This window comes from Myotis daubentonii, chromosome 3 (assembly GCF_963259705.1).
Source record: "Myotis daubentonii chromosome 3, mMyoDau2.1, whole genome shotgun sequence".
Lineage (NCBI taxonomy): Eukaryota > Metazoa > Chordata > Mammalia > Chiroptera > Vespertilionidae > Myotis > Myotis daubentonii.
This window is the reverse complement of record NC_081842.1, coordinates 151,827,294-151,854,230: the sequence shown is the minus strand read 5'-3', so window position 1 is coordinate 151,854,230 and position 26,937 is coordinate 151,827,294. Positions and strand designations below refer to the sequence as shown.

Genomic DNA, 26,937 nt, shown 5'->3' with positions numbered 1-26,937 from the left:
CCAAGTAGGAACTGATATTACTTCTTTGAGGGCTCCTATAGATATTCAATGTGTACACATACATATGATTGCACACAGGAATTACATTTTTCCTGTAAACACATTATACACTTCTTGTGTACATCATTTTAAAATGTATTTTTAAGATTGTTGTATATTTATAAAAATGGAGTTTAATTCTCTATTTACTGGATCATAATATTCCACCATATGCAAATGTTAAATTTATATTACCAATTTATATAGATGAATTTATTAGTAGTTTCCAGTCTTTTGCCATTTACAGTGATAACTTGATTAATTGTAAGTATATTTATTTAAAAATGTACTGGTATGTTTCATTAAGTAAACATGCTATATCAAAGCCTATGGGCATTTATCCTATCTAATGAGGACTAGACATTGATATCCTTTAGTAGGCACTTTTCATGTTTAAGACTTGGATGAATGAAATCAAAACGAATACACACCAAAAACAAGCCATAGCATATATCCACATTCTATACTTCATTTCAAAGGAGAACTATTTATCTTTAAATAGTGAGCCAAAACTTCTCAAAACATTACTAAAAAATTTACCAGATGCACAACATATTGCGTCAATTTCACTGGCAAGTCTATCCATGATTTGTGTCATCAAGGGACTATTATCACTTTGAGTACTACCAATCATATTTCTCAAATGATTGATCTCTGCATTCATATCTTCAGATTTACTTTTAAATCCTTCTCTAAGCAAATCTTCTTGAACCTAAGAAAAGGTGAGAAGTAAGATGTTTTAAATTCCCATGTTTTTCAAAAATTACATTTTATATTTAAGAATTCTTTCCTTCTACTCTTAAAATTGTTCTCACTTACACAACCAAAGATAATTTTTCAACAAGGAATAATCCTGTCTTGGACCTAAACACTGAAAGAAAGCATAGTTTACAGTCTTACAAATATTCACATATCCATAGGGTTTTGCTAGGATGCTAAGCCTGGCCTGAGGACAAATGTACTATGTGCCAGTCATAATACCAGTTGAGAAGTAACATTAATCTGCTCATACTAATTCTCAGTCTCACTTGGAATAATATGACCAACCAAAATGCAGAAAAAAATGGGAAATTATACATATTCTAGAACTCTATTATGTACAGATAGCCAATCAGGAATTCTTCCTTTTCCATATGATAACTTGGGTAGACTCTCCATACTTGGGAACAACGCAGCAGGTTTGAAGCTGTCACATCCTTGTTCTTTTAATCTGGACATTTCTGATAGTTTATTGTCACCAAAGATCTACCTTAGAGTCTTTGGGTGGTAATAGGGTTCCTGATAATAGGCAATGATCTTGGTAAAGCAAACCAGTTGATGGTAATAACAAGTACATGTATTTCAAATACCTATTTATTCAGCCGAAATAAGATCATTTCCAAATAACCTAAAATATCACCTCAAACCCTATTTATATTCTACAAGTATTCAGAGATGAGACGCTTGTCCTGACTACTCCAGAGTGTATGCATAGAGTAGATTTCAAAGATATTTTTTACAAAGAAAGGGGATAAGGGGAAGATTCAAGGTTTTAACAAATCATAAGTAGTAAATGACAATGGTGTTTCCTCCATGGTCTTGCTGTAACATTCTCCATCCCACCTGAGGTACCAGGACAATGACCATGGAGCACTACTGAGGCCATGGCAGGACTTACCTTTAATTTATGCTCCAACATCATATTCTGCTCTCTTAATATATTCTCTCTGTCCCTCTCCAGCTTCTCCTTCAGTTGCAATATATTTTCCTCACGACTCCTCCTCTGTGCCTCCATCTGCTGCTGCTGCTCCTGTAGTTTCTGTCTCAGCAGCTCCTGTTCCTTCTCAGCTGCCTCCTTCTTGGCCCGCTCCGCTGCCCCAGGGAGGTTTGAAAGAGGAAAGAAAATTAGGTGAGGACTAATCTCTACCTTCCTGAGCTCTGAGAACAAACCAAACTGGTAAGGGAGGTGGAAGACCCTGAATTGCTCCCTTGCCACACCATCAAGAGCTCATATCAGAATGTGATGGGAAAGGCCCTGGCTGGCTGATGTGCCCTGGTGTTTTCAGAGTTAGAGAGTAGGTCCCACAGAAGGAGAGAAAGCTCCTTGTGTCAGGAAGATTTGTTCTCACAGCTGTCAAAGGACACTGCAGGTACCTGACACTCATTGTGAGCCCTGCCTTTACCCTTACCTGCCATGGCCTTCATCTCCTCCGTGAGCCCTTTGTCTCCCTGCAGGATGGAACTCTCTGTTGCTGCCTGCGACTGCAGGAACCTCTGGAGAACCTCATGTGCCTGAGGAGACAAGAAGGAACAAAGAACTTTGATTTTCCCTGGGAAAAATAGTGCTGCAAAACGAAGTATGTCCATGTAATTTTTCCTTCATGATTAAAACTGCATCAGCCCTACTGGCTCAGTAGATAGAGCATCAGTCAGCCTGCGGACTCAAGGGTCCCAGGTTCAATTCCGGTCAAGGGCAGGTACCTTGGTTGCGGGCACATCCCCAATAGGGGGTGTGCAGGTGGCAGCTGATCGATGTTTCTCTCTCATCGATGTTTCTAACTCTCTATCCCTCTCCCTTCCTCTCTGTAAAAAAATCAATAAAATACATTTTTTTTAAAAAACTGCATCATGATTTCACAGTTTCCAAGCTCCTTAGAGCAACTAGAGCTCTTCATACTCCCTGCAGTCTCTCTCCCAGTGATACTTTCTTCTCTTCACTCTGCGTTCCAGACAGTGAGACCATGTTCAGTTCTACAAACCCACTGTCTCTGGTGTTTTTGTATATTTGCTTTCCAGGGAGAAACATTGTCTCCAATTAGTGCTCCTGCTCTCCTTTGCCACTTGCTGACTGTAACTCTAGGCAAGTCATTTTAACCCATCTCTGCCTCTCAGTTCAGATGTGTAAAATGTTGAAAAAAGTATAGATGCATCCTAATGCTATATAAAGGATAATAATTCAAATTCTAGAGAAACAGCTCACTATTATGTCTTAACAGTAAGAGTTCAATAAATATTAATTGCATTATCATTTAATGTTATTTCTTGTATCATCACCTACGTAGCCAATTATCTCAGGTTGATAACTATGATAACCCTGTGTGCAATTGTCTACATGTTTGACTTCCTTTTCTCTTTTGATCTGCCTTAAACACAAAGGCTCTGAATTTACCTTGTAAATTGCCTGCCTTTGACACACTGAATATAATATTGTTGGATGGAAAATGATTATTTCTCCTGTGTCTCTTATGGATTTCAGAAATCTATATTCATTTTTGAGAATGGGCATTTTGATTCTCTATAGAAAGAAAGACAAAATAACTGGCCTTCGATGCTAAAACAGTCATGATATCCCCATGTTCCCATATTACCCACAACTGATGCCATGATCGATTTCCAGGAGACCTTCTTGACTTTAATCTGTAGGACCCCTATGCTCCCCTTATTCCTCACCTTCAGTCCTTTCCTGGGCACTTGCCAGTAGTCCTGTTCAAGCTTTTCCTTTGTTTCCACGTAGAGCTTGTGACCACCAGGAACAGAGAAAATGCCTGCTGAAATACCTTCCATCAGCGACTTGGAAAGCTGCTCAAGTTTTTCCTGGCAGAATTTAACAGATGCCTCTTCATTCCGCAGCAAGATCTTATCTTGCTTATCCTTTATGATTTCCTATAAGGGAAGTATAGAGGGCTGTCACCAGGAGAAAGGAACAGAGGAGAAAAAACTCCAAAGAACCTGGTGGAAGGAAGTCTAGCTGCAGTCCTCATGAGAAAAGTATTCTGTTGGAGAAGGACATGGAATAAACAGGAATTACAAGGCTTCCTTTACTCACAACCCTGAAAATTCCATGTGAGGCAGGGGAAAGCTTCTGACCTCCTTGGGTCTCAGGTCCTTCATCAATAATATTGGTGTTGAATTACCTTATCTCTATGGCTCCTTGCAGCTGTAACTTTTGTTAATTCCATCTTCAATGACACAATGATACAACAAGGAGCCATAGGAGTTGAAAGTAGCCTGGTATGAGAATCTGTTAAGAGACATTTTGTTCCTGAGAATGGGAGAGTGTCCTCAAGAAAGTGACTAGCCAAGGAATGACTTGAATATTCAGGGCAGGCTTGAATTCAATATAAGTATGCAGTTCAGAAAGATGTCTATGCTAATTATGCATCAGAGACCAGATAAATTTTTACATAAAGTACCTGAGGTTCGTTGGGAGGGGAAGAAGAAATTGCAGTCTTTTGAACTCTGTCCCTCATAACAAACCAGACTACTCGATCCATGAGTGAGAGCGGAGGACTGGGGTCAGAAGAGATCTTCCAGGTTTAATTTACAATGGAAAGGTCTCAAAGGGTAAATAAATAGTAAGACAAAGTACCACAAGATTCTTCTGGAATGCCTGGTTGTCATCCTTGAAGGAGTGCTCCATGAAGATTGCAATGGCTTCCCTCTCACAGGCTGTGTGCAGGTCCAGCAGCTCCTGCAGGGTGTCTGTGGGGAAGCTCACTCTCTGGGCCATCTGCTCGGTATAGTGGTTGGCTGCCTTCTGAACGGCTCTGGAGTTCTCAATTTGGGCCAGAGTTGTCATCGCATTCTCCAAACAAGGCACTGATCCATTGTTGATGGCATCCACATAAGTCACCACCAGAGTCCTTAGCCCTAATATGCCAGGAAATTTAAGGGATAAATATCAATTTATCACTCAATGGGATCCATTTATGTGAGATTACATTTCTAAATGTCTCTTTCTGCCTTTCTGTCTCTTTCTGTCACACACAAACACATATATATGCACACACACACACACACACACAAACTCACCACTTCCTTCTACTATTATTGTAGTACACAGTTAGTTGGATATTAACAAGAGACCAGGGAGCTAATGAAATCAGAGTCCGATAAAGCCTGATTAAGTAGGAAAAAACAGCCTTACAGTCACCCTGGGGAGTCCCAAGATGAAGAAAAATGGCTCAGAGGTAAAATTTCTATACTAAGTACCTGTGAGGTAAGAGCCAAATAACCAAGTGGAACTAAGAAGCATGTGCAAAAAGAGTCAAAATTCAGACCATAAGTGACGGAGGGCACAAACCTGGGAAAATCTGGGAAAAGATTGCATAGGGGAAGGGCACAAGCCCTGAAGAAGACAGGAAACAGATTGGATAGTTGTGAAGAAAGGCTGCCCTTTTCCAAACCCAAAAATAAAAATGGGGAAGGTTCACAAATACCCCAGGGCAGTAGCTGCCCACTAGCCTGCCAGCTCTCTGTCTCCTGAGAGTGTACTTTGCTTTTCACTTTAATAATCCTTGCCATTATCACGTAAAACTCCTCCTACATAAAGGTCCCTCAAATTCCTTTCACACAACACCACAGAAGAACATATTTCCTCCAGTAACACTATTATCCCATTGACTCTTAATTTGTATGTTTCTTCAGAACACAAGGCTAAAATAATTCAATATTAACCTTTATCTAACATACTAAAGGATATCTGGAAAACATAATTTCCCATTGAAAATCTTAGCAGCAAATTGTAGACAGATGAGGCAGGGTAAATGTGATCCTATTTTTTTCTCAATTCTCAAGATTCCCATAAGTTTTCAGAACTTTATGGGCTAATGTGAATTATTAAATTGGTCTAAACACCCAAAATATCCTCTGTATACCTCTTGCAACTCTCATCTTATCTAATAAAGAGGGAATATGCAAATTGGCCATCATGCTGTAATGGTCAAGATGGCTGCGCCCACAGTGGAGGCCACGTTCCCATAACAAGCCTTAACAAGCAATCAGCAGGGACCTGAGGCTGCACCCCCCACCTGGTGGTACTTGACAGGGGACCTCAGGCCATGCCCTCTGCCCCAGTATCGAGCCGGGGGACCTCAGGTTGCGCCCCCACCCTGGCGCTAAGCTGGGAGACCTAAAGCTGTACCCCTTGCTGGGCAGGGCTTGACAGGGGACCTCAGTACACATCCCCCACTGGGCAGAGCTTGACAGAGGACATCATGCTGCACACCCCCCACACACAGTAGGGCTTCACTAGGGACCTCAGGCCAAGCCCCCAGCCCTGGCGCCAGTCTGGGAGACCTCAGGCCATGCCCCCAACCAGGCAGTGCTGGATGGAAGAACTCAGGCCACATCCTCCGCCCTGGGACCGGGCCAGGGGACCTGAGGCCCCCCCCCCCCCCGAACCCGGTGCCAGGCCAGGGACCTCAGGCTGCACCCCCCCAATGGCTTGACGGGGAACCTCAAGGCATGCCCCCTACCCCAGCCCAGGCCAGGGGACCTCAGGCCACGCACCCTGTCCCAGGCTATGGGACCTAAGGCTGCAACCCCTGCCCAGTGGGGCTTGACAGGGGACCTGAGGCTGCACCCCCCACCCAGCGGGGCTTGATGGGAGACCTGAGGTTGTGCCCCCCTGCCTGGAAGGGCTTGATGGGTCTGGATCTTGCCCAATGGGGGTGGGGCCAGCCAGGTCTGAGGTATGCGCGGTTGGGCAGGGACTTGACTCTGGGTCCCACAGTGCACCAGACTCTAACAAGAGGAAGATTTTCATATACATTTTACTAATTTTCTTTCATCTCTGACACTTCTATTATAAAGGGCAAAGAGCAATATTAAAATATTTCCTCTAATTAATTCCCTTTTAATGTGCACAAATTTTGTGTACTGGGCAACTAGTTCATTATAAAGAACTTCAACTGAGGAAATATATATTCTGTTTTTTATCCCCAGTTAGTGATTCATTAAGATTAGAAGATTTTTTTATATGTATGGATACTATAGATTTTGCTGATAAAGGTTGTAATTTTGGAGAGGAATTTGTAAACCCCCAAAAGTGTGATAAGTATACACTTGTCATCATGGAGTATGAACATCTATGACTCATATTATATATAGAATCAAAAAGAAATAAAAACACATCCTGTAATATATTCAAAAAATATTAGGCCCCACAAAATGTGAAATGGAGACTCACGTTTCCCAGTGACCATGATTCCCTCTCTGAGAGTCTTGGTCCTCGCCTGGGTGAGGATGTAAGAACAGAAGTTCTTTGTTTCTTCCTTGAAGTAAGGATCCAATTGTTTGTCCTCAACTTTCTCAATATTGGCTAGCAGTTTTTTGTCATTTGTTGGCCGGTCAAAGACAAAACATTTCCGTCTTGGAAAGAAATTCCGGATGCACTCTCTTCGGAAATTGGATATTTGAGCTTTGTGATTCATGCCTGAAAGGTTAAACAAACAAACAAACAAAAACAGGTATTACAGTAGAAGCAGTCTAAGGACAAGGGACCTAAATATTTTTATGACAGGGATTTTTGTATCTTTGCCGAATTCTCTCTGTATAACTTCTGTGTGTAACTCCTCTAGCATGGACATCCAAATGCTTCTTTAACATAAAATTTACCATGATCCAACTCCAGGGAAAACTTTTTGAAGAGATCAACATAGTTAAAAAAACAACAACAATGACCTATTGCTACTATCAGACCTAAAAATGGTAGAGTATGGTGTGTATTGTCTATATTGCTTACTGTATGAATAACAGAAACATGGGTCAAATGTACGTTTTGGTCTACTTGATCACATGGGAAAATGAAGCTATGGATCAAAATGAAGAGCCCAAACAAGACTTAATGAAGCAATGTTAGAAATAACAGCAGATTATTTAAGGAAAACTGTTTAGATGCTAAAAATGAAGTGTACAGCATTAGCTCTTAAAAAAATAAAAACCTCTGAAGAGTGAAGAGTAAACGTAGCTAAAATGTAATTTTTTAAAAGAATATATATTTTATTGATTTTTTAAAGAGAAGAAGGAAGAGGGATAGAGAGTTAGAAACATCAATGAGAGAGAAACATCCATCAGCTGCCTCCTGCACTCCTCCTACTGGGGATGTGTCCACAACCAAGGTACATGCCCTTGACCGGAATCAAACCTGGGACCTTTCAGTCCACAGGCCAATGCTCTATCCACTGAGCCAAACCGGTTAGGGCTAAAATGTAATTTTAAGATATTACCATTAGTCTCTAAATTCTTTAAGGTAAAGAACTATATTCAATCTTATAGTTTTGCTGTGTAGCCTATTTCTCATTGTTTTTGAGAAACTATGAATAGAAACATGAAATCAAGAGTGTATAAATCAGAAGTGATGTTCCTTTCAAGGTTTCATCAGATACCTACATGCCCATGTAAATATAACCCATTCATATGTTTTTATTATTTTGAAATTATAGCATGGGTAAATATGTGGAAATAGAAAAAAGCTATGATACAGAAAGAAAGATTTAACATAATTAAAATGTCTATAATGCCCAAAGCAATCTATAGATTGAACATAATCCCATTCAAAATACCAATGGCATTTTTCACATCACTACAATAAATAATCCAAAAATGTATATGAAACCATAAAAGACCCTGAATAGCCACAGAACTACTGAGAAAGAAGGACAAAGTTGGAGGTATCATGCTACCTGATACCAAACTATAATACTATGCTGTGGTTATCAAAATAGCACAGTGCTGAATAAAAACAGACATATACATCAATGGAACACAACAGAGTCCAGAAATAAACCCACACAAATATGATCAATTAACAGATGACAAAGGAGGCAAAACAACATACAATGGGGTAAAGACAGTTTTTTCAATACATGGTGTGGGGAAAATTGGACAAATACACACACAAAAATGAAACTACATGACCTTCTTACACCATATACAAGAATAACCTCAAAATGGATTAAAGGCTTAAATGTAAGTCTCAAAATTACTATAAGAAAACAAAGGAAGTAAAACCTCAGATATTTTTCTTAGCAATGTATTTCTTTTCATATCTCTCCTCTGGTAAGGGAAACAAAATAAATAAACAAATGGGACTACAGCAAGCTAAATAGTTTTTGCACAGCAAAGGAAGTCATCAACAAACAAACAACCACCTGAATGGGAGAATATATTCTCCAATGACATATCTGATAAGGGGTTAATATCCAAAATTTATAAAGTACTCATACTATTCATCATAGGAACAAACAATCTGATTTAAAAGTGAGCTGAATAAATACTTCTCCAAAGAGGACATACAGGTGGCCAATACAGGTATGAAAAGATGTTCAACATCGCTAATCATCAGAGAAATGCAAGTTAAAACCATAATGAGATATCACCTCATGCCTGTCTGAGTGGCTCTCATCAAATAAATCAACAAAGAATAAGTGTTGGCACTGTTGGTGGGTATGCATATTTGTACAGTTACTATGGAAAAAAGAATGGAGGTTTCTCAAAAGAAGTAAAAATAGAACTACCTTATGGCCCAGTGACTTCACTCTGGTTATATATCTGAAGAAATCCAAAACACTAATTCAAAAGAATATATGACTCCTATATTCATTGCAGCATTATTTACAATTGCCAAGATATGGAAGTAACCTAAGTACCCCAAAACAGACAGTAGATAAAGAATAGGTAGTATATATACACAATGGAATACTATTTGATCATAAAAAAGGGTGAAATTGTACCTTTTGAGACAGTATGGATGAATCTAGAGCAGCCGTGGGCAAACTATGGCCTGCGGGCCGGATCCGGCCCGTTTGAAATGAATAAAACTAAAAAAAAAAAAGACTGTACCCTTTTATGTAATGATGTTTACTTTGAATTTATATTAGTTCACACTAACACTCCATCCATGCTTTTGTTCCGGCCCTCCGGTTCAGTTTAAGAACCCATTGTGGCCCTTGAGTCAAAAAGTTTGCCCACCCCTGATCTAGAGAGTACTATGCTCACTGAAATAAGTTCAACAGAGAAAGACACATATCTAATGATTTCACTTATATGTGATTCTAAAGAACAAAATAAACAAACAAACTTGAAATAGATTAATAGATTCAGAGAAAAATCTGATGGCTGCATGAAGAGAGGAGCACAGGAGGAGGGGAGGGGGACCGCTGCGTGAAAAAGGTGAAGGAATTAACCAATACAAGTTGGTAGTTACAAAATAGTCATGGGGATGTAAAATACAGCATACGGAATATCCTATATAATAAAGAAGTAATATGCAAATTGACCATCATACCCTTGCACATGATGGCTGCCCCCATGTGGTCAAAGATGGCTGCTCCATGTGGTCAAAAGATGGTCACCACAAGATGGCCGGCAGGGGAGGGCAGTTGTGGGTGATCAGGCCAACAGGAGAGGACAGTTAAGGGAGACCGGGGCTGGCAGGGGAGGGCAGTTGGGGGCAACTGTGCCTGCAAAGGAGGGAGGAAAGTTTGGGGTGACCAGGCCAGCAGGGGAAGGCAGTTAGGGGTGACCAGGCCAGCAGGGAAGGGCAGTTGGGGGCAACCAGGCTGGCAGGGGAGGGCAGTTGGCAGTGATTGGGCTGGCAGGGGAGCAGTTAGGCATCGATCAGCCTAGCAGTGGTGTGGTTAGGGGGTAATCGGGCAGGCAGAAGTAGTTAGGGGCAATCAGACAGGCAGGCAAGTGGGATTGGGCCAACAAGGATCAGGCCTAAACCGACAGTCAGACATCCCCTGAGGGGTCCCAGGTTGGAGAGTGTGCAGGCTGGGCTGAGGGACACCCCCCTCTCAGTGCACGAATTTTGTGCACCGGGCGTCTAGTAGTTCATAATATTGTAATAACTATGCATGGTGTCAGGTGACTACTTGAAGTATAGTAGGGATCTAGTTGTAAAGTATGTGTTATCTAATCACTATGCTATATATTTAAAAATAATACAAAATGATATTGAGTATAAACTACAATTGAAAAATAAATTGTTTTTAAAATAAAAAATCTATGATGTATAAATTACAATTATATTCTGATAATTATCAAAAATTACACAAAGGATAGTTTGAAAAGATAAAATATACTTCTTCAGGCTTATTAGAACATAAAGTCATTTTTATAGATTACATATGTATAAAGACATTAAAAAGTCATTTTTATAGATTACATATGTATAAAGACATTAAAAAGTTATATGCCCATTTTAGATGAATTATGTCTAGTTACATGAAAGATATTTTTTTCATTAGATAGGTTTTTCATTGTAATTTTATGCCTACCAAGTATCTGATCAGCTGATTTCCTCATCTCAGAAAAGCAGAAACTAAAAGTAATAAATATAAGTGTCTGGTCTTTAGAAGGCTTTAACACCACTGTATTCAACATTACAATTGGATTCTAAATTACAAGTGTAAAGAACAAATGGGTTATGAATAGTTTTACTCTACTTTAGGCTCTTCTTTTCTTAAGTGAACTTAAACTCCAGTCAATAAAGCTTTTCAACTCATTCCCAGCCACCATTTCTGCAGACTTCTAGTCTCAAGTACAAATGCAACTCCAATCATGATGTTTACTACCTCCCATCCACTGCCCAGCCATGCTGTTACCTGGAACCAGCTTCAAGGCATTCTCCAGGTATTCATCTTCTGTGATAGGGTGACCATTTAACTCCAGCTCCAGGGAGAAATCCCGTACGACCCAGATAAAGTCTGGAAAGAAACTCACAAACTCTGATGAATCTTCTACTCCATCTGGTGTAGGGGAGGACTTTGCCCTGATGAGTTCTGTCAGCTCTGCCACATAACTAGTACCTGGCTAAGGAAAATAAAGTTTCTACTCATAATTCCCACATTTCTCTGATTAAAAAAAATATTACAAACACTCTCTTTTATTCTGGTTCCTTTTGGTCTACCAAACGCAACTAAGTGAGAGGGAAGGAGAAACTGACTGGATCTCCATTCCCACTGAAGCCATGACACATGGAAGTTGGGTTTCTGGAAGGATACTGCAGCTGCTCCAGGGCTTGGTGGTTGATGGTGCTCAGGCTGTTGTAGACAAAGCTGCTACACAGAAGCACGGCCAGGGCAAAGATCCATGAGTCATTCTTAGGGTCGCCCTAAAAGTACATCAGGGCAAGACATTTAGGGGTTTACCCATACAGAAATTCATTCAGACACTAAGTCTAACAGTCCTTCATTTTATTTCAGGTAACTTACTCACCATGCAAACAAGTAAGTTTGAAGATGGGAATAAATATACATATTAACTTTAACAACTATAAAGACATTTCTTGTGACTATGATTCTTTCATATATAAAAGGATTTTGTCATCACAGAGTTTTCTTTTTAATGAATTGGATGAAATAAAATAACCTATAAAAATAACTTAGTGCAGCACCTGGTGTGCTATTATATTAAGTGAACGGTGTTAGCAAATATTTATTCTACATATATTTGTTGGTCATGGACTATATAAAATATTTTATAGTTAACATAACTGGGATGTAGCCAAGAAATATTTATGGGAAGCTACTGAATATTTCTACTGTTGTTAAAAATAAAAAGCAGTTTAAAATGACAAATATTACTTTCATGATGACTACTTCAAAGCATGACAAACATCTATAGCAAGGAATATAAAAAGGATAATATCTATATAATGCTGACATCAATATAACATATATAAGCATTGAAAACTTTAGCTATAGTAGTAAATGAATGGCGGGGGGGAAGATATGAACAAAAAAACTTGTATGCATATATGCACAAAACATGGACACTGACAATAGCATGCTGAAGGTCTGCTGAGGGGATAGGTATGGGGAAGAGGTGGTATATAGGAGGGAAAGAAGGAAAAAATATGTAATACTTTCAATAGTAAATATAAATTTTAAGAAGTATTAAGTTAAAATTTACAAGTCTAGCATGGAAGAACAGAGTGCTGAAAGATGAAAGATTTTATATAACATGAAGTCTTCCTCAACATCTTGATTGAAAATTAAAGACTTAATAGGGTGTGAATTTGAATAAATGAAGGTATCCTGCAGGAGGGAAGACCCACAGAAGCAAAAGTAGACATAGCAGCACACAGATGTCTTTTCAATAAAAATAGTTATTTGATCTGACGTGGAACAGAGGGTAGGTCAAGAAGTTAAAGCTGGAAAGTGAGCCTAGTGCAACCAGATGAAAGATCTTAAAGGTGGGGTTAATTTGTATAAAATACAGCAGGTCTAAATAATGGCACAACACAGAATTTTGTTTTATTATAAACACTGTCTAAAGTTGCTCCCCAGATCAAAAGTGGAAAATACCTAGAAAATTTTGGAATGAAATGCTGATTTGCTGATTTACATTCCAAAGCCCAATTTAAAAAATGATTATAATAAGAAGTGGCACTTATGACACACAATAGGTTATTTAATCAGCAAGAGTATTTGATATCTATCTAATAAAAGAGAAACATGGTATTAGCCATACCTCCACTACCCTTCCCATTGGCTAATCAGGGCGATATGCAAATTAACTGCCAGCCAAGATGGCAGCCGGCAGCCAGGCAGCTTGAAGCGAACATGAGGCTTGCTTGCTTCAGTGATAGAGGACTCCAAGGTTCCCCGCCTGCCTTGCTGGCCTCTGAGCTTGCAGTTTGAAACATTGCTACAAATATAGAAGCTAAACAAAACCCCAGAAACCTGCTTTCAGCCAGCCAGGATCTCAGAGCTGGAGTTGAAACAGTGTTTCGATTATAGAACCCAAACAAACCAGATACCTGCTTTCAGCAGCTGAGGCCTAAGAGCTGGAGCCAAGACTCAGAGCTAAAGCTGGCCCAGAATAAGAAAAGAAAAAAGAAAAAAAGGAGCGGTTGGGAGCTTCAGTCACCTGCCAGCCTGAAAACAGCCCTCAGCCCCTCACCCAGACTGGCCAGGCACCCCAGTGGGGACCCACATCCTGATCCAGGACACCCTTCAGGGCAAACCAGCCAGCCCCCACCCATGCACCAGTCCTCTATCCTATATAGTAAAAGGGTAATATGCCTCCCAGCACCGGGATCAGCGGAGCCGCGAGGCCTCCTGGCACCAGCACCGGGATCAGTGTGACAGGGGGCAGCGCCCAAACCCCCTAATTGCCCTGCGGCTCTTGTGTGTGAAAGGGGGCGGGGCCAAAAACTCTCTATCCGCCCTGCTCTGTTCATGAAAGGGGAAGGCGCCCCAATCCCCTGATCAGCCCTCCTCTGTGCCTGATAGGGGGGAGCCTCCCAATCCCCTGATCGCCCTGCAGCTCTATGTGTGACAGGGTGCGGCGCCCCAACCCCCTTGCATGGGCCCTGCTCTGTGTGTGACGGGGTAGAGCCATAACTTCCCATCGGCCCTGCCCTGAGTGTGACAGGGTGCAGCGCCCCATCCCCCTGATCCACCCTGCTCTCTGTGTGACAGGTGGCAGTGCCGCAACTCCCCTATTGGCCCTACTCTCTGAGTGACAGGGGGGAGCTCCCCAACCACCTGATTTTCCCTGCTCTGTGAGTGACAGGGGGCAGCGCCCCAACCCCCTGATTGGCCCTGCTCTGTGTGTGACAGGGAGTGGCGCTGCAACCTCCCCATCGATCCTGCCTTGAGTGTGACAGGGGGCGGTGCCCCAACCCCCCAATATCCCCTACCCTGAGTGTGACTGAGGGTGGCATCGCAACCTCCCGATCCACCCTGCTCTCTACATGACAGCGGGCAGCACCCCAACTCCCCAATCAGCCCTGCTCTGCACCTAGGGATTGGGCCTGTCCTCTGCCACCCAGGAGCAGGCCTAAGTCAGCAGGTCGTTATCTCCTGAGTGGTCCCAGACTGCGAAAGGGCACAGGCTGGGCTGAGGGACCCCTCCTCCCCCCCAAGTGCACAAATTTTTGTGTACCGGGCCTCTAGTCCTTTATAATAAAGAGCTAATCTGCTAATTATACTGGACAGCGAAATGACCTTTTGGAACAACCAGTGAGTGGGGGGGCGGGGACAGGAGCCTGGGCTCCGAGGCCAATCATGACGGTACTGGCACCCCCTACCCCCCGCTTCCACAAAGGCAGTGGGAGATGCGATGGTGCAAGCCGGCCCAGTCCTGATGCCACACCATCCACCGAGGTGGCTGCAGGTGAGAGGGCCTAATCCACAATTGGACATCTGCCAAGGGCTCCCGGGCTGCCAGAGCAATGTCTGACTGCCAGCTTATGCCCCATCCCCTGGAAGTGGCAGGTGGACATCCCCCCTGCGGGGTCCTTGACTGGGAAAGGGCGCAGGCCAGGTTAAGAAACCACCCAAGTGCATGGATTTTCATGCCCTGGGCCTCTAGTATAAAAATAAACGCAAAATTTTAAGTATTCTTTGGGTAGAAATAGAAAGTTGTAGAAATTTAGGTACTAGTTCTAAATAAGTCTCAAACTAAAACAGAAACGGAGAAATCATTCATTTTACCCTTTAGTAGAAAACTAAAGTATCAAAAACCCATCTTAAAATGTTGTAGGACAACCACATGCTTTTATTGAACCATTTCATTCAGAGTTGTCTCAGAAGTCTTCCAGAATGCTTGGTGAGTACTTGGTGAACTTCACCATAGGACCAAAGACTCTTTGAGGGCAGGGTTTTTACATGGGTCACTAGTATCTACAGTACTAACCTAGAGACCTGGGAATATGGTGCTCAACAATTGTTTACTAAATTGAATAAAATTATTCACGAGTGCCGAGAAATAAAAGAAAATTTACTCAATGTACCATGACACCTTACCTAGAAATAAAAGTCAAACAACCAAGAATTTGCTGATATATAGATTTCTAGATTTCACAAATAGATCAAGAAGTTAAGGAGTTGATTATGAGACTATCCAGGTTGAAAACATTTTATCTGTGACCCTCTGCCTTACCTTTTCCACATCGCCCAGGCCCTCAGTGTCCAGAAGGACCAGAGTGCAATCAGGCTTACAGAGGTGAGGCACACACCACATCCAGATGCCCTTGGTTTCAGACTGCACCGTAGAGCCCAGAGGGAAACCTATAAAGGAAGGGGAGACCCAGCTCACAGTGACAACAGACAATCTAAGCAGCCAAGGGGCTACAAAATCAGACTTTTTGGAATGGAATTACCCCAAGATATAAGATTGTGCTTTCTCTATTTTGTAAGAATGCTTTATTTTGTGTGTCATCTATTTGAAGAAGGAGATGAATGTTAACTGTGAAAATGATACCCAGAAAGAGCTCAAAATGGAGGTGAAGTGCATCCATGAATCAGACATAATAAAGGTCACTGAATACCATAATAAGAGCATTTTTAAGAATGGTCCAGTAAAGGCCGAATAGAAGTGGATAGAAGAGAGACATCTAACGAAAAAGAAATTCAGATAATATTTTTCCAGTCAAAGTGATAAAAATGGCAAATGGTGTGGGAGAGGTTGTTAACAACAATGGGATGTGAACTCACAAAAATCTTTAAAGATGGTGATAGATATGCAATTATCTTTATATAGTCATGGGAAAAGCAAAATTCTATATAGAGAGAAAAACATGTTATGAGCAAGAGAGGAGGCACAATTTCAAGACCCTAGTGTTGGCGCAGGTAAAAGAAGGAGTATAGACTATGCATTACTAGGAGGGGTTTTCCTTAACAGGAGTAAAACCTGAATATGGAAATAGAATATATTAAAGTAATGATTTAGTGAGGATAATTAAACTTAGAAGTTTGTTTTGTTGAGAGGTGTGTAGTTCTCAATTCATGTAACCAGGAAAAAAACTAATAAGCTGTCATATAGTTAGAGTAAAAACAATTGGCCTCGGCCTAAGATAATACCATTAAGGTAGTAATTTATTAGTAAAAATTAGAATTAGTAGATTGGTTTATTGAAAGGAATTTTGTTCTTCATGTGACTAGGGAAGAAAACTAAGAAACTCTGATACAGCTAGAGTCAAAGAATTGTCCTCTGCCTGAGACACCACTCACCGTGATTCTGTCCTGCAAGCCGATTCATCAAGTAGGATTTGCCTGTTCGATATAGTCCTGCAATGGCCACGACCACCACTGGCTGAGAAATCTGGTCAAGAATCTCTAGAGCTTCCTGATTCACTGACAGCTGCTCATTGTTATTTTCCACCAGGCAAATGGGGGCCGTCATGTTGGGTCTAGATGCCATGGCAACCTGCCAACCTAGAAGAAATCCCAGTGGAAATAAGCTTACAATGCTCTTCTCTGAAGCAGAGTCATGCGAAGCACCCATCAATTAAGACAGTGTGCATGTTCTACTTTCCTTCTGGCACAGTAGCATAGGCCAAGCCCTACAGTGAAAAATTCATCTATTTTTGGTTCTATACTTATAGTGAATCTCTGGAAGGGCCAACGTGTTCCCAATGCTGTGAGGATCTTAGATTGAATGTTACTGCTGCACTAGGCAGTCACATCTTGTAATGCAGTCGAGTGGCTTTACCCTATGCCAGGGTCACTACTGAGAAGCAAATCCATCACCTCATGTGAACATCCTCTCCCCAAACTTAAGGTTTAACCAGCTGCTAAAAGGATGTTGAGGAAGAACCTGTTTGGGACCAGAGCAATCTGAGAACACAGCCAAGAAATTTTAAGCCACAGGTTTCATGCATTGCTGGAGGCTAATTCCAGCCAGCAGGTCTTAATTATGCAAGAAGTTCATCAGAGGGCTGATGGAACTTGGGGTTTCAGCAGGGCTGAAAATCTGCATGTTATTACCTCCTGCTGAACAGCTGTATGCATTTCCCCTAACCTGATAATCCTTTACTGTTTACCAAACCTTATGTTTGATATGTATATCTGCTTTGCTATAGGGCAAATGTGGGAGTAAAAAGCTCTGGGTCTGGAGATTCGGGAGCTTAGTCACTAGAACTAAGTTTCCCACTGGCTTTCCCCAAAATACCTTACAAATTCTAATTTCTTCTCTAGTCTCTTTATTCATTTATGCACAGCCCTTCTCCAGATTCCTGAACCCTAGTAGCTGCAAGGAAAGTCAAGACTGAGACAATGCATCTCACTGTCTCGTGGTCCTAGCTGTTGAGAACAGCTGTAGAACTAGTGATGAGCATGACTAGTATTCATCACAGTCTGAGGTTTTAGGTGGACAAGTTGGTTTGATAAGTGACAGACCAATAAAGTGTAATATCTATGGCTCCATTTATGATACTGAAGGGACTGAAGGAGTTTGGGGTTCCAGAAGAGAAATAGCTTTTGATTTTTCCCCCTTTTTAGAAGTCTTCAAAATCCTTTTGGCCACAAAGCTTAACAGTCATCCCCTATTCAGAGAAACTGAGTCATGGGATATTTATTTTGTTTTTCAAAATAAAGTGTGCATCAAAATTTAAAAATAGACTGATATTATAAACTAATAAAAAGCATATATTAATAAAACAGTCAATAAAGAATATCAAGAAGACCTCACAAACTCTGCATTCTCCATGTCCTGTTAAAAATATCCATGTGAAAATATCAAGTGGGTGTGCATAATTCCTGGACATGTCTGACCTAGGACTTTGTTAGGACGGAGAAAGTAATTCTTATATTCCAGGAAGTGCTGTGCTGGTCCGTCCTAATTTTCAGAACATACCAAGAATGAAGCTGAGCCGGGCAGTGTCCTAAGCAAATTTGAGCCTGAACAGTGAATTATAGCCTTGTCAAGGGACAGCATGCTCCTTTCCCAACTTTTAAGGATCTGACTGGGAGCTGGGGGTGAGGCCACAATCATAATGCAGCCCATCTCTAGCCCCTTTTCTTTCTTTCTCTTTCTTCTTTCCTTTCTTCCTTCCTTCCTTCCTTTCTTTCTTTCTTTCTTTCTTTCTCTCTCTTCCTTTCTTTCTCTTCCTTCCTTTCTTTTTTACTTTCTCTCTTTCAATCTTTTTTTCTCCTCTTTCTCTTTTTCCATCCAATAAATAAAGGCAAACTAGAGCTCTCTGAGCCAAGTCTGCTCTTGAGAAAAAAATTAAATTAAAAAAAATTAAATTTAAAATGTTGTGTAAGCGGTGAGTCTAATGTGGAATAAGAATAGGACCACAAGTCCAACCTAGTGCACCTTACAATGAGGAACACTGAGCTCATGCATGAAGAAGCTGCCTCCATGTCCCACCCCATCCCATTAAACAGCCAGGAGAAGACCCTGATCTCTCCGCTCTCCATGCACCCACATTGTCTGCTATACTTGCTGCTGTCCTGGTTATGTGAAGTCCTGCTTGGCTGTCACCTCACAACTACCACTGCTCCTAATGGGGAAGCTAAAGCCAGCAACTGAGCCCTGCAGTCCAGGCTACCAGGCTACAGGTGTCCCTACCTCTCCATTCCTCAGTCCATTTTGAGTCAGAAATTGAGAGGTTTAAGCTCAGGACCAAGTTGTTTGCAAAAGAAAGTTGAATTCCCACTTCTGTCCCACAGCTCGTCAGGTCAGTGTGTCACAGAACAACTCCCAGGTCCTTCTCACTCCTCCTTGCTCCCTCTCCTCCTCCCACTTCTCTGTTGCTACTTTACAGAAGTTAAAAAAAAAAAAAGCTGAGGAATTTTGTTTTCATTCTTACAGAGGACTCAGCAAAACAACTGAACCTAAAAACAATAATTGATGTAATTTTTTGGTAGGGTCTAAACATTTGGAAACTGCAGATAAAAACCCAGCTTAGACTTTATAGTTATTTTTAATAGTTGATTAAAATATGTGAGAATGAAGTATTTCATCTAAATACCACTTTATAGAATCTTTGGAATACTAAATACAGCTCATACAATAATGTTTTAATATTTAAATTGCATGGTTAAAGACAATGTCTTTGTTTTTTCACTGTCCCACAGACATCAGGGAAATGTGTGAGAGGGGGAGGAGGAAGATGGAGGAAGTGACTGCAACCAGCGCTTCTTAGGAAAGGACAGTTTGGTTCCTCAGTCACAGAAAGGACTTCAGCCCCTTCAAGCAGGTGATGGAGGATGCACTCCTCCTGTTCCTGGAAAGGTGCTCAAAAGGGAGCAGCCCATCCCAGGAACAAGCTGTGTCTGCTGCAACCCTGCAGCAGCCTTCCATCCAAACAGAGGGGCTGAGGTGCCTCCAGTTTAAGGTCCCTCCAGCCACCCCTCCTCTGCCCCCACCATAAGCCAGCTGCCTCCAAGGCTGACAGTGAAGAGCCTTCGCCTCCAGTGCCAGGTGTGCTGTGCTGGAGCACGCATTGTTATTGTTGATGTTAGTTAATAAACATGCGCATGGAAATCCAAGTCTCTGAGCTAACTTACCTGTCTCCTAAGCTGCAGACAGTGGATAAATTCTCTCCTCTCACCTTGCTCCTTCTGTGTCTGGCTCCCCGGGGTGCCACAGTTCTCTTTAGAAGCTGAAAATCAAGCCGGATATTACAGTGAAACAGTGTGGTTAAGAGCCAAAATCGAAAGGACACATCCTTTTCTGGGAAGTTGTGCTGTTGTTTCACCCCTTTCCCCTCCTCCCAAAGGAATGAGATCGGCCAGGGTGGGAGGACCTCCTTATCCCACACCCAGCTTGGAAACACCTGGCTGGCACCTCCTCCTCATGGGGCTTGTGTTCCCTGACCCCACAGTGAACACAGCTGCAGGGCTGAATGTGAGCCAGTAACAGCAGGCTGGCAGGTCTGCAGCCTGTCTCTCAGAGGAACTTTGGAAAGGCAATAAGGTTTTTCTTGTTGTTGTTTTAATTTTATGCTAAGGCTGCCTTTTCCTTTGTGGCTTTTTGGAAAACTCTTATTATTAATTTATCCTTCCTCATTATCAATAACTATGTGCATAAATCTCTTATTTTCCCAATCAAGAGATAGACACTAGTATTTTGTAGCATATTCTCCCACTTACAGTTGTGTGCTGTTTTTCTTTGTGGTGTCTCTGTGGGGGATTGTAAGGGTCCTGAGTTTATATTCGGAGTGTTTCTTTCAGTGAAATAACATAAAAATACTAACTCAAAAGTGAACTTTCAAAATGAACAAAGAAATCTCTTAGGTTTTACGCCGCCTCAAGGAAAAACCGTGAGTCCAAACAGAGACCAGATGAAACAGGCTTTATTGGGAGCACACGGGCGGGTTCACCAGCTCAGAGAGGGGAGCCGGAGAAGCCGCGCCCAACCTGGGCAGGGGCAAGGTTTTATACTTTTCTGAGGCAATTGTTGCTGGCCGAAACTGGTGGCAGTCGGGGCTTTCCAGGGTCAGGTGAAACCTGCGGTCTGTCCTGCGGTTTAGCCATTGTCCGGGAGCCGTTTGTCGGGCAGGAATTTTTCACCAGGGTGGGGTGGTTTCCAGACGTCAGTGTGGACAGGTCAGCTTCTCACCGGCCCAAGAAAGGGAGGGGGTCCTTTCGCCCCCGGGGCAGGGTGCCAGCGAATACCAGACAAAATCATAACCATCAACAAGTTTTTAAAAGTTGGCAAGGGCCAAAAGTATTATCTGTATTCTGGTTTTATTGTCTATTAAGTTTCATTCCCCATATTTGCATTTTCATCTGAATAATAATGCAGAAAAAAATATGTAATTGTACAGGATTCCACTCTATTAGACTATTTAAAAAAAAACTGTAATCAAAGTATTTTTGTTATACCTGTTGTCTTCTGGACAGATATAGGTAGGAACTGTGTTATTAGAACAATTTGGGGTTAGTTTCATTGCTTATTTTTCTCTGCCTAGAATTATCTGAGTTGGTTTCTTTGTATTTCAAATCTTTGCCTTGATTCTTGGGATCCTCTTGTCTGCTGTTGGATCTCTGTATATTATTCTTTATTTCAGTCAGTGTATGCTTAATTTCTAGTTGGTCTTTTTTCATATCCTCCGGGGTCTCACTAAATTTATCAGTGGTTTCCAGAAAATTCTTGAAAAACCTTATAACCATGGATTTGAATTCTATATCCAGTAGTTTGCTTTCCTCCATTTCTGTCATTTGTGACCTGTTTCTTTGTCTCCTCATTTTTTATGCTTCCCTGTGTTGGTAGAGTGGCTTTGTGTGCTAGGTGTCATATAGGGCCCAGTGGCTCAGCTTCCCCAATTACCTGAGGTGGACACTCTTGGTGCACCACTTTGTGGGCTTTGTGAACAATCTTGTTGTAGTCTTGTTGTAGTTAAGCCTTGATTGTTGTAGTTATCACTGGGAGGAATTGACCTCTTGGCCAATTGGCTGTGAGAATCAGCTGTGTCTGCAGTGGGAGAACTTCTGTGCTGAAGAAACCCTTCTGGGGCAAGACTTGCTTCAGTGGGGCTTTGGTGCTCACTGAGTCTGCCCCCTGAGTGTGTCCCTTATGGATCTGAAGAGTTGTAATCTGGATGGTCCCACTCTGACCATTGGGTACACTGGCTCTTGGATCTAAAGAGGTGCTAATTTAGCCTCTGCCTGAGGCTACCCAGCAGGAACTATGAAGAGATCTGCAGATTCCCCTTCCTTTTTTGGAGTTTGGAGGTGCCCAGATGAGGCCCATCTGTGAAGCACTGCAAGCTTCTGTGGGGCCTTCAAATCTCTTCGAAATTCTGGGTCTGTCTGGCCCAGCTGCAATTTGTTAGGTAATTTTCAGATTGCAAAGGGCCAGGGCAATCATATGCAAAAGCCTCTGCCGCAGCCTGGGTGGGGCAGGGTCTCAGGGAATCAACAGGGCGGAGCAAGCAGCTGTAGCTGATCCTCAGCCCTGCACTAAGGGGCCCCTCATCTCAGTGTCCTGGTAATTGCTGCAAGCACCTCTGAGAGAAAGCCGCCCTCAAGTTCCGAGTTCTGCCTGCTGCCAGACAGTCCAGTTTCTTCCCGTATGAGTCCTGGGTCCCTAGAGACTTCTGGGAACTGGAGTCTAGAGCAGTCAGGGGCTTGTGACTCCCTCCCAATTCAGAAAGACAGCCGCGCCCTCAGGTGCCAGCCCCTTTCCCCATGCACGCTCGAGCCTCTGTACCTCTGCACTTTACTTCTGCAGCTCCTCCGAGTCTCAGTGTGCTTTTCTCTTTCCTTCTAGTTGTAGAATTTCCACTCAGCCAGCCTTCCTGTAGTTCTGGATGATGTCTGTTTTGTCTTTTCGTTGTATTTTTGAAGTTGTTGTGGGAGGCAGCAATTTCTGGTGTTTACCTATGCCACCATCTTGGTTTCTCCTCAAGGACTTTTAAATGTTAATTCCACTTTCATCAATATGTTTGGTTGAAATCGGCTCTTTGACAACATAGTAAAAACAAAGTATCAGCAGCTAGATATTAGATTTATTTTTATAGATTTATCATAAGTAGATTACTAAAATGAAATACTTGTTCCAAGAAAGCTGTTACATTGAATAGAATATCATAACATAAATTAAAAATCTGAAAATTGAAATTTCCTTCTTTAATATATGATAAAATATTACTGATTATGTTCTCATGGGAATGTTTGTCTTTTAATATGAGATTATATCTTAGACTTCTTATTTTCATGGTTGTAACATAATCATAATGTGTGATATTAGTTTATCAGTCTTTATAACTTGTCTATATTTGGGATTTTTTAATTTTGGCACTGCTATTGTTTTCCAGCAATACATAGTGGTACATTTCACTGGTACATGCAACATAATTGTGAGACTCATTGCCTTTGCATATTTAAATGTGAACAAATAAGGGTCTCATTTTTGGATAATCTAAACTTTGAAGGAGGTAAATATAAAATAAAGCAAGAAGTGATCAGTGTTAAGAAACAATGGTAGAAAAAAAGTGCTTGTGTCTACAAAAGCAACAGTTATTTATATTAGGAAGGGTTAGGAAGGTTTATAGATGACTTCATAGAAAAGTCTTATTTCTGTTGGGTCTTAAAGAATGACAACATTTTGAAAAAAGAATGATTGGAGGAAAGATATTTTAAAGCAAAGGAAGGGAATGAGCAAATATACAAAAGTAGGAGGTAAATCCTAGATACTAGCCAAATCTAATGTAGCCAGTGTAGCGGGCTCACTAGGAACAAAGTAGAAAAATCAACTGGGACCGGGATCATGGACAATGTTGCACAGGCAGGTGGAGACTTTGATGGTTACTATGCATGCTCAGAGCCATGTTGGAAATCCATTTTATGGATGAGCCTTGAGATCATTATGCTAAGTGAAGGAAGCCGTTACAAAAATCATGTATTTTAGTGTTCTGTTTATATGAAATGTCCAAAATAGCCAAATTCATAAACATGAGAATAGAGGTGGTTGCTTAGAGTTGGGGAAGAGTGTGTGGGGAACAGGAAGGTAAAAGCTAAAGTGTACTAGGTTTCACTTTCAAGATGATAAAGGTGGTCTAAATTTGAGTGGTGATGGTTTCACACATGAAAAAAAAACCCACTTTAAATAGGTAAATTGTATGGTATATGAACTGTATCTCAATTTTTAAAAAATCATTTAAGAGGCTGATGCTATAGCTTAGAAGGCATATTACAGCCCCACCACTATAGGCTCAACTGGTCTTTCAGAGATTTCAGGTTCCTTCCTGAATTCTGTTGTTACCTATCCACTAAGGCATTGTACACATCTGTAAGGTTTAAGGTTGAGTTATCCACATCTGTTATCTAAACAGTAAATGGAAAAGAATAACTGGTGACAAATGAGCTCCCTGCCCAGACCCACAAGTAACATACTTGTAATTCTGCGCATACTCCATGGTGGGAAATTATTTGCAAGAAAAATTATCTTATGCAGACTGTGTGTTTCCAACATGGTGGCAACAATGGATCTGGACATGCTGAGCGGCACACACAGCGCACTGGTAAGAAGTGCTTTGAAGTGAAAAAGTGGAATGCAGTAGCCCTCTGGGCCTGGGACACTGTGGTTGATAACTGTGCCATCTTCAGGAACCACATTGTGAGTCTTTGCATAGAATGCAGGCTCACCAGGCATTGGCCTCTTCTGAAAAGTGCACCCATGCATGGGAAATCTGTCATCATATTTTTAAACCTCCATTACATCTCTCTGGGCTCAAAACATGGCACATGCATCCACTGAACAACAGAGAGTGAAAATTCCAAAAATATGAGCACTAGACAAAGAATATTCTTCCATCAAGCTCAACTGTGTTAATTCATTTAATGACGTGCCCTCCTGTTACTTAATAGTAAGTTAGAAAGAACCAGGTCTTTTCTGCTTTGCCTTTTCAGTTTTCTATTCCTGCAGTCATATTATGTTCTGTGTCAAATAAAAACCAGTAGTATTCTATTAAAAAAGTATATTTAAAAATATATTTTATAACTGTAAGTCACAAAAGTGTAATATTGGTAAAGGAAGAATTATTAAAATGAGTTCTTAAACTGAGGGGTGTTAATAAGATTTGAACTGCAATGAAATTTTTGCATGTTCTCTTATTTTAACTCCAGAAAAACTGACAAACCATCTTGTTGAAAGTGTGTTTATTTGGCACAAAGTGTGCTCAGCTTGGTGAACTAGAGGAAATTCTTAAAAAGAAAAGTCTCGCCCTAGCCAGCTTGGCTCAGTGGATAGAGCATCATCCTGCAGACTGAAGGGTCCCAGGTTCGATTCCGGTCAAGGGCATGTACCTTGGTTGCAGGTACATCCCCAGTTAGGGGGTGTGCAGGAGGCAGCTAATCGATGTTTCTCTCTCATCGATGTTTCTGACTTTCTATCCCTCTCTTTTCCTCTCTGCAAAAAATCAATAAAATATAAAAAAAGTCTCATATTTTTAAATCTTTATTGTTGAGAGTATTATAGTGTCCTCCTTTTCCCGCCTATTGTCCCCCTCCACCTGGTTCCTGTCCCACCTCAGACCTTCACCACCCGATTGTCTGTGTCCATATAAGATCTTTGGTTAATCTCTTCCCACACCCCCTCACCCCTCCCTTTGAGAAGATTGCATATAGACAAGTCTACTCTATTTTACTTTAGGCAAAAATAAAGAGAGCCCAAATATAATGTCTGCACTATAAAAGTGAATGCAGATCCAAAACTGTAATAGATATGTGAAACAATAAATGTTGACTGTCTAAAAATCATAATAATGTACTCTAGCATTAAAAAAAGAGCAGATAAAATTAACATAATATAATTCTCAAAGAGTCTGAATATAGATCAAGTATTATAAGGTCCTTGAATTGTTTTGAGGAGACTAAGGCAAGTAATTTTGGGTTTCATGATTTAAGTCTAAATATTTCCATTTATAATGTAATCAGTTAAAGAACATAGAAAATTTTCGATTTCTATACTAGGAGACATAAAAATGATAATGTTTGTCTTCCTCAATTTGGTTTATTTCACTTAGCATAATATTTTCCAGGTCCATTTATGTTCTCCCAAAGGATGAGAGATCCTTGTTTTTTACAGCTGCATGGTATTTCATAGTGTAAATGTCCCACAGCTTTTTTATCCACTCATCTACTGATAGGCATTTGAGCTGTTTCCAACTCTTAGCTATTATAAATAATGCTGTCATGAATATAGGGGTGCATATATCCTTTCTGATTGGTGTTTTGGGGGTTTTAGGACATATTCCCAGGAGTGGGTCACTGGGTCAAATGAAAGTTCCATTTTTAATATTTTGAGGAAACTCCATACTGTTTTCCATTGTGGCTGCAACAATCCGCATTCCCACCAGTGGTGAACTAGGGTTCCCTTTCTTCCACATCCTCATCAGCACTTGTGGTTTGTTGATTTTTTATGATAGCCATTCTGAGAGGTGTGAGGTGATATCTCATTGTGGTTTTAATTAAACTTTCTCTTACAAACCAATTGGGCACCATTTTTTATTGCTGAGGTTTCTGCTGACACATCCTTGTGTTCCATCCTCGTCTCCAACAGACATGAATGAATTTTTAAAACACACTCATTTCCCTCTCTATTAAGAACTGGAGGCAGTCCTGGCCAGTATGGCTCAGTTTGTTGGAGCAACGTCCCTGCATGGAAGAATCATGGGTTTGGTCCCAGGTTTGGACGCGTTTGGGGGGATGGTTCTTTCTCACATGAATTTTTCTCTCTCCTCTCCCTTCCTCTCTCTCTCACACTAATTTTTAAAAGGTAATTGGAGGTCAATTGTTAAAATAATAAACCTTCCTTTTATCTTTTTATAATATGGCATCCCAATATTTATTGTGCTATAAGAAAGAAGGAGGCTGTGTGTGAACAACTCTAAAAGTGCAAATAGTGCCCAGACATTTTTGTTTTGGAAACTCTACGGTAAATTGTACCATA

General features: G+C 41.2%; 1 protein-coding gene and 1 pseudogene across 1 annotated transcript; one reads left to right on the top strand and one right to left on the bottom strand.

The window, feature by feature from the left end:
- Nucleotides 1–219: 219 nt before the first annotated feature.
- LOC132230843 (guanylate-binding protein 6-like) lies at nucleotides 220–20,268 on the bottom strand. The gene is made up of 11 exons (XM_059688932.1): nucleotides 20,049–20,268; nucleotides 16,767–16,970; nucleotides 15,697–15,824; nucleotides 11,808–11,917; nucleotides 11,409–11,605; nucleotides 6,989–7,234; nucleotides 4,388–4,668; nucleotides 3,469–3,681; nucleotides 2,208–2,310; nucleotides 1,697–1,890; nucleotides 220–751 (listed from the first exon to the last, which is right to left on the bottom strand). The coding sequence occupies exons 2-11, from the start codon at nucleotides 16,954–16,956 to the stop codon at nucleotides 524–526; spliced, it is 1,890 nt and encodes a 629-aa protein (XP_059544915.1). The 5' UTR covers nucleotides 16,957–16,970; nucleotides 20,049–20,268; the 3' UTR covers nucleotides 220–523.
- Nucleotides 20,269–24,451: 4,183 nt separating this feature from the next.
- LOC132229444 (E3 ubiquitin-protein ligase RBX1-like) lies at nucleotides 24,452–24,782 on the top strand (annotated as a pseudogene).
- The last annotated feature ends 2,155 nt before the right edge of the window (nucleotides 24,783–26,937 follow it).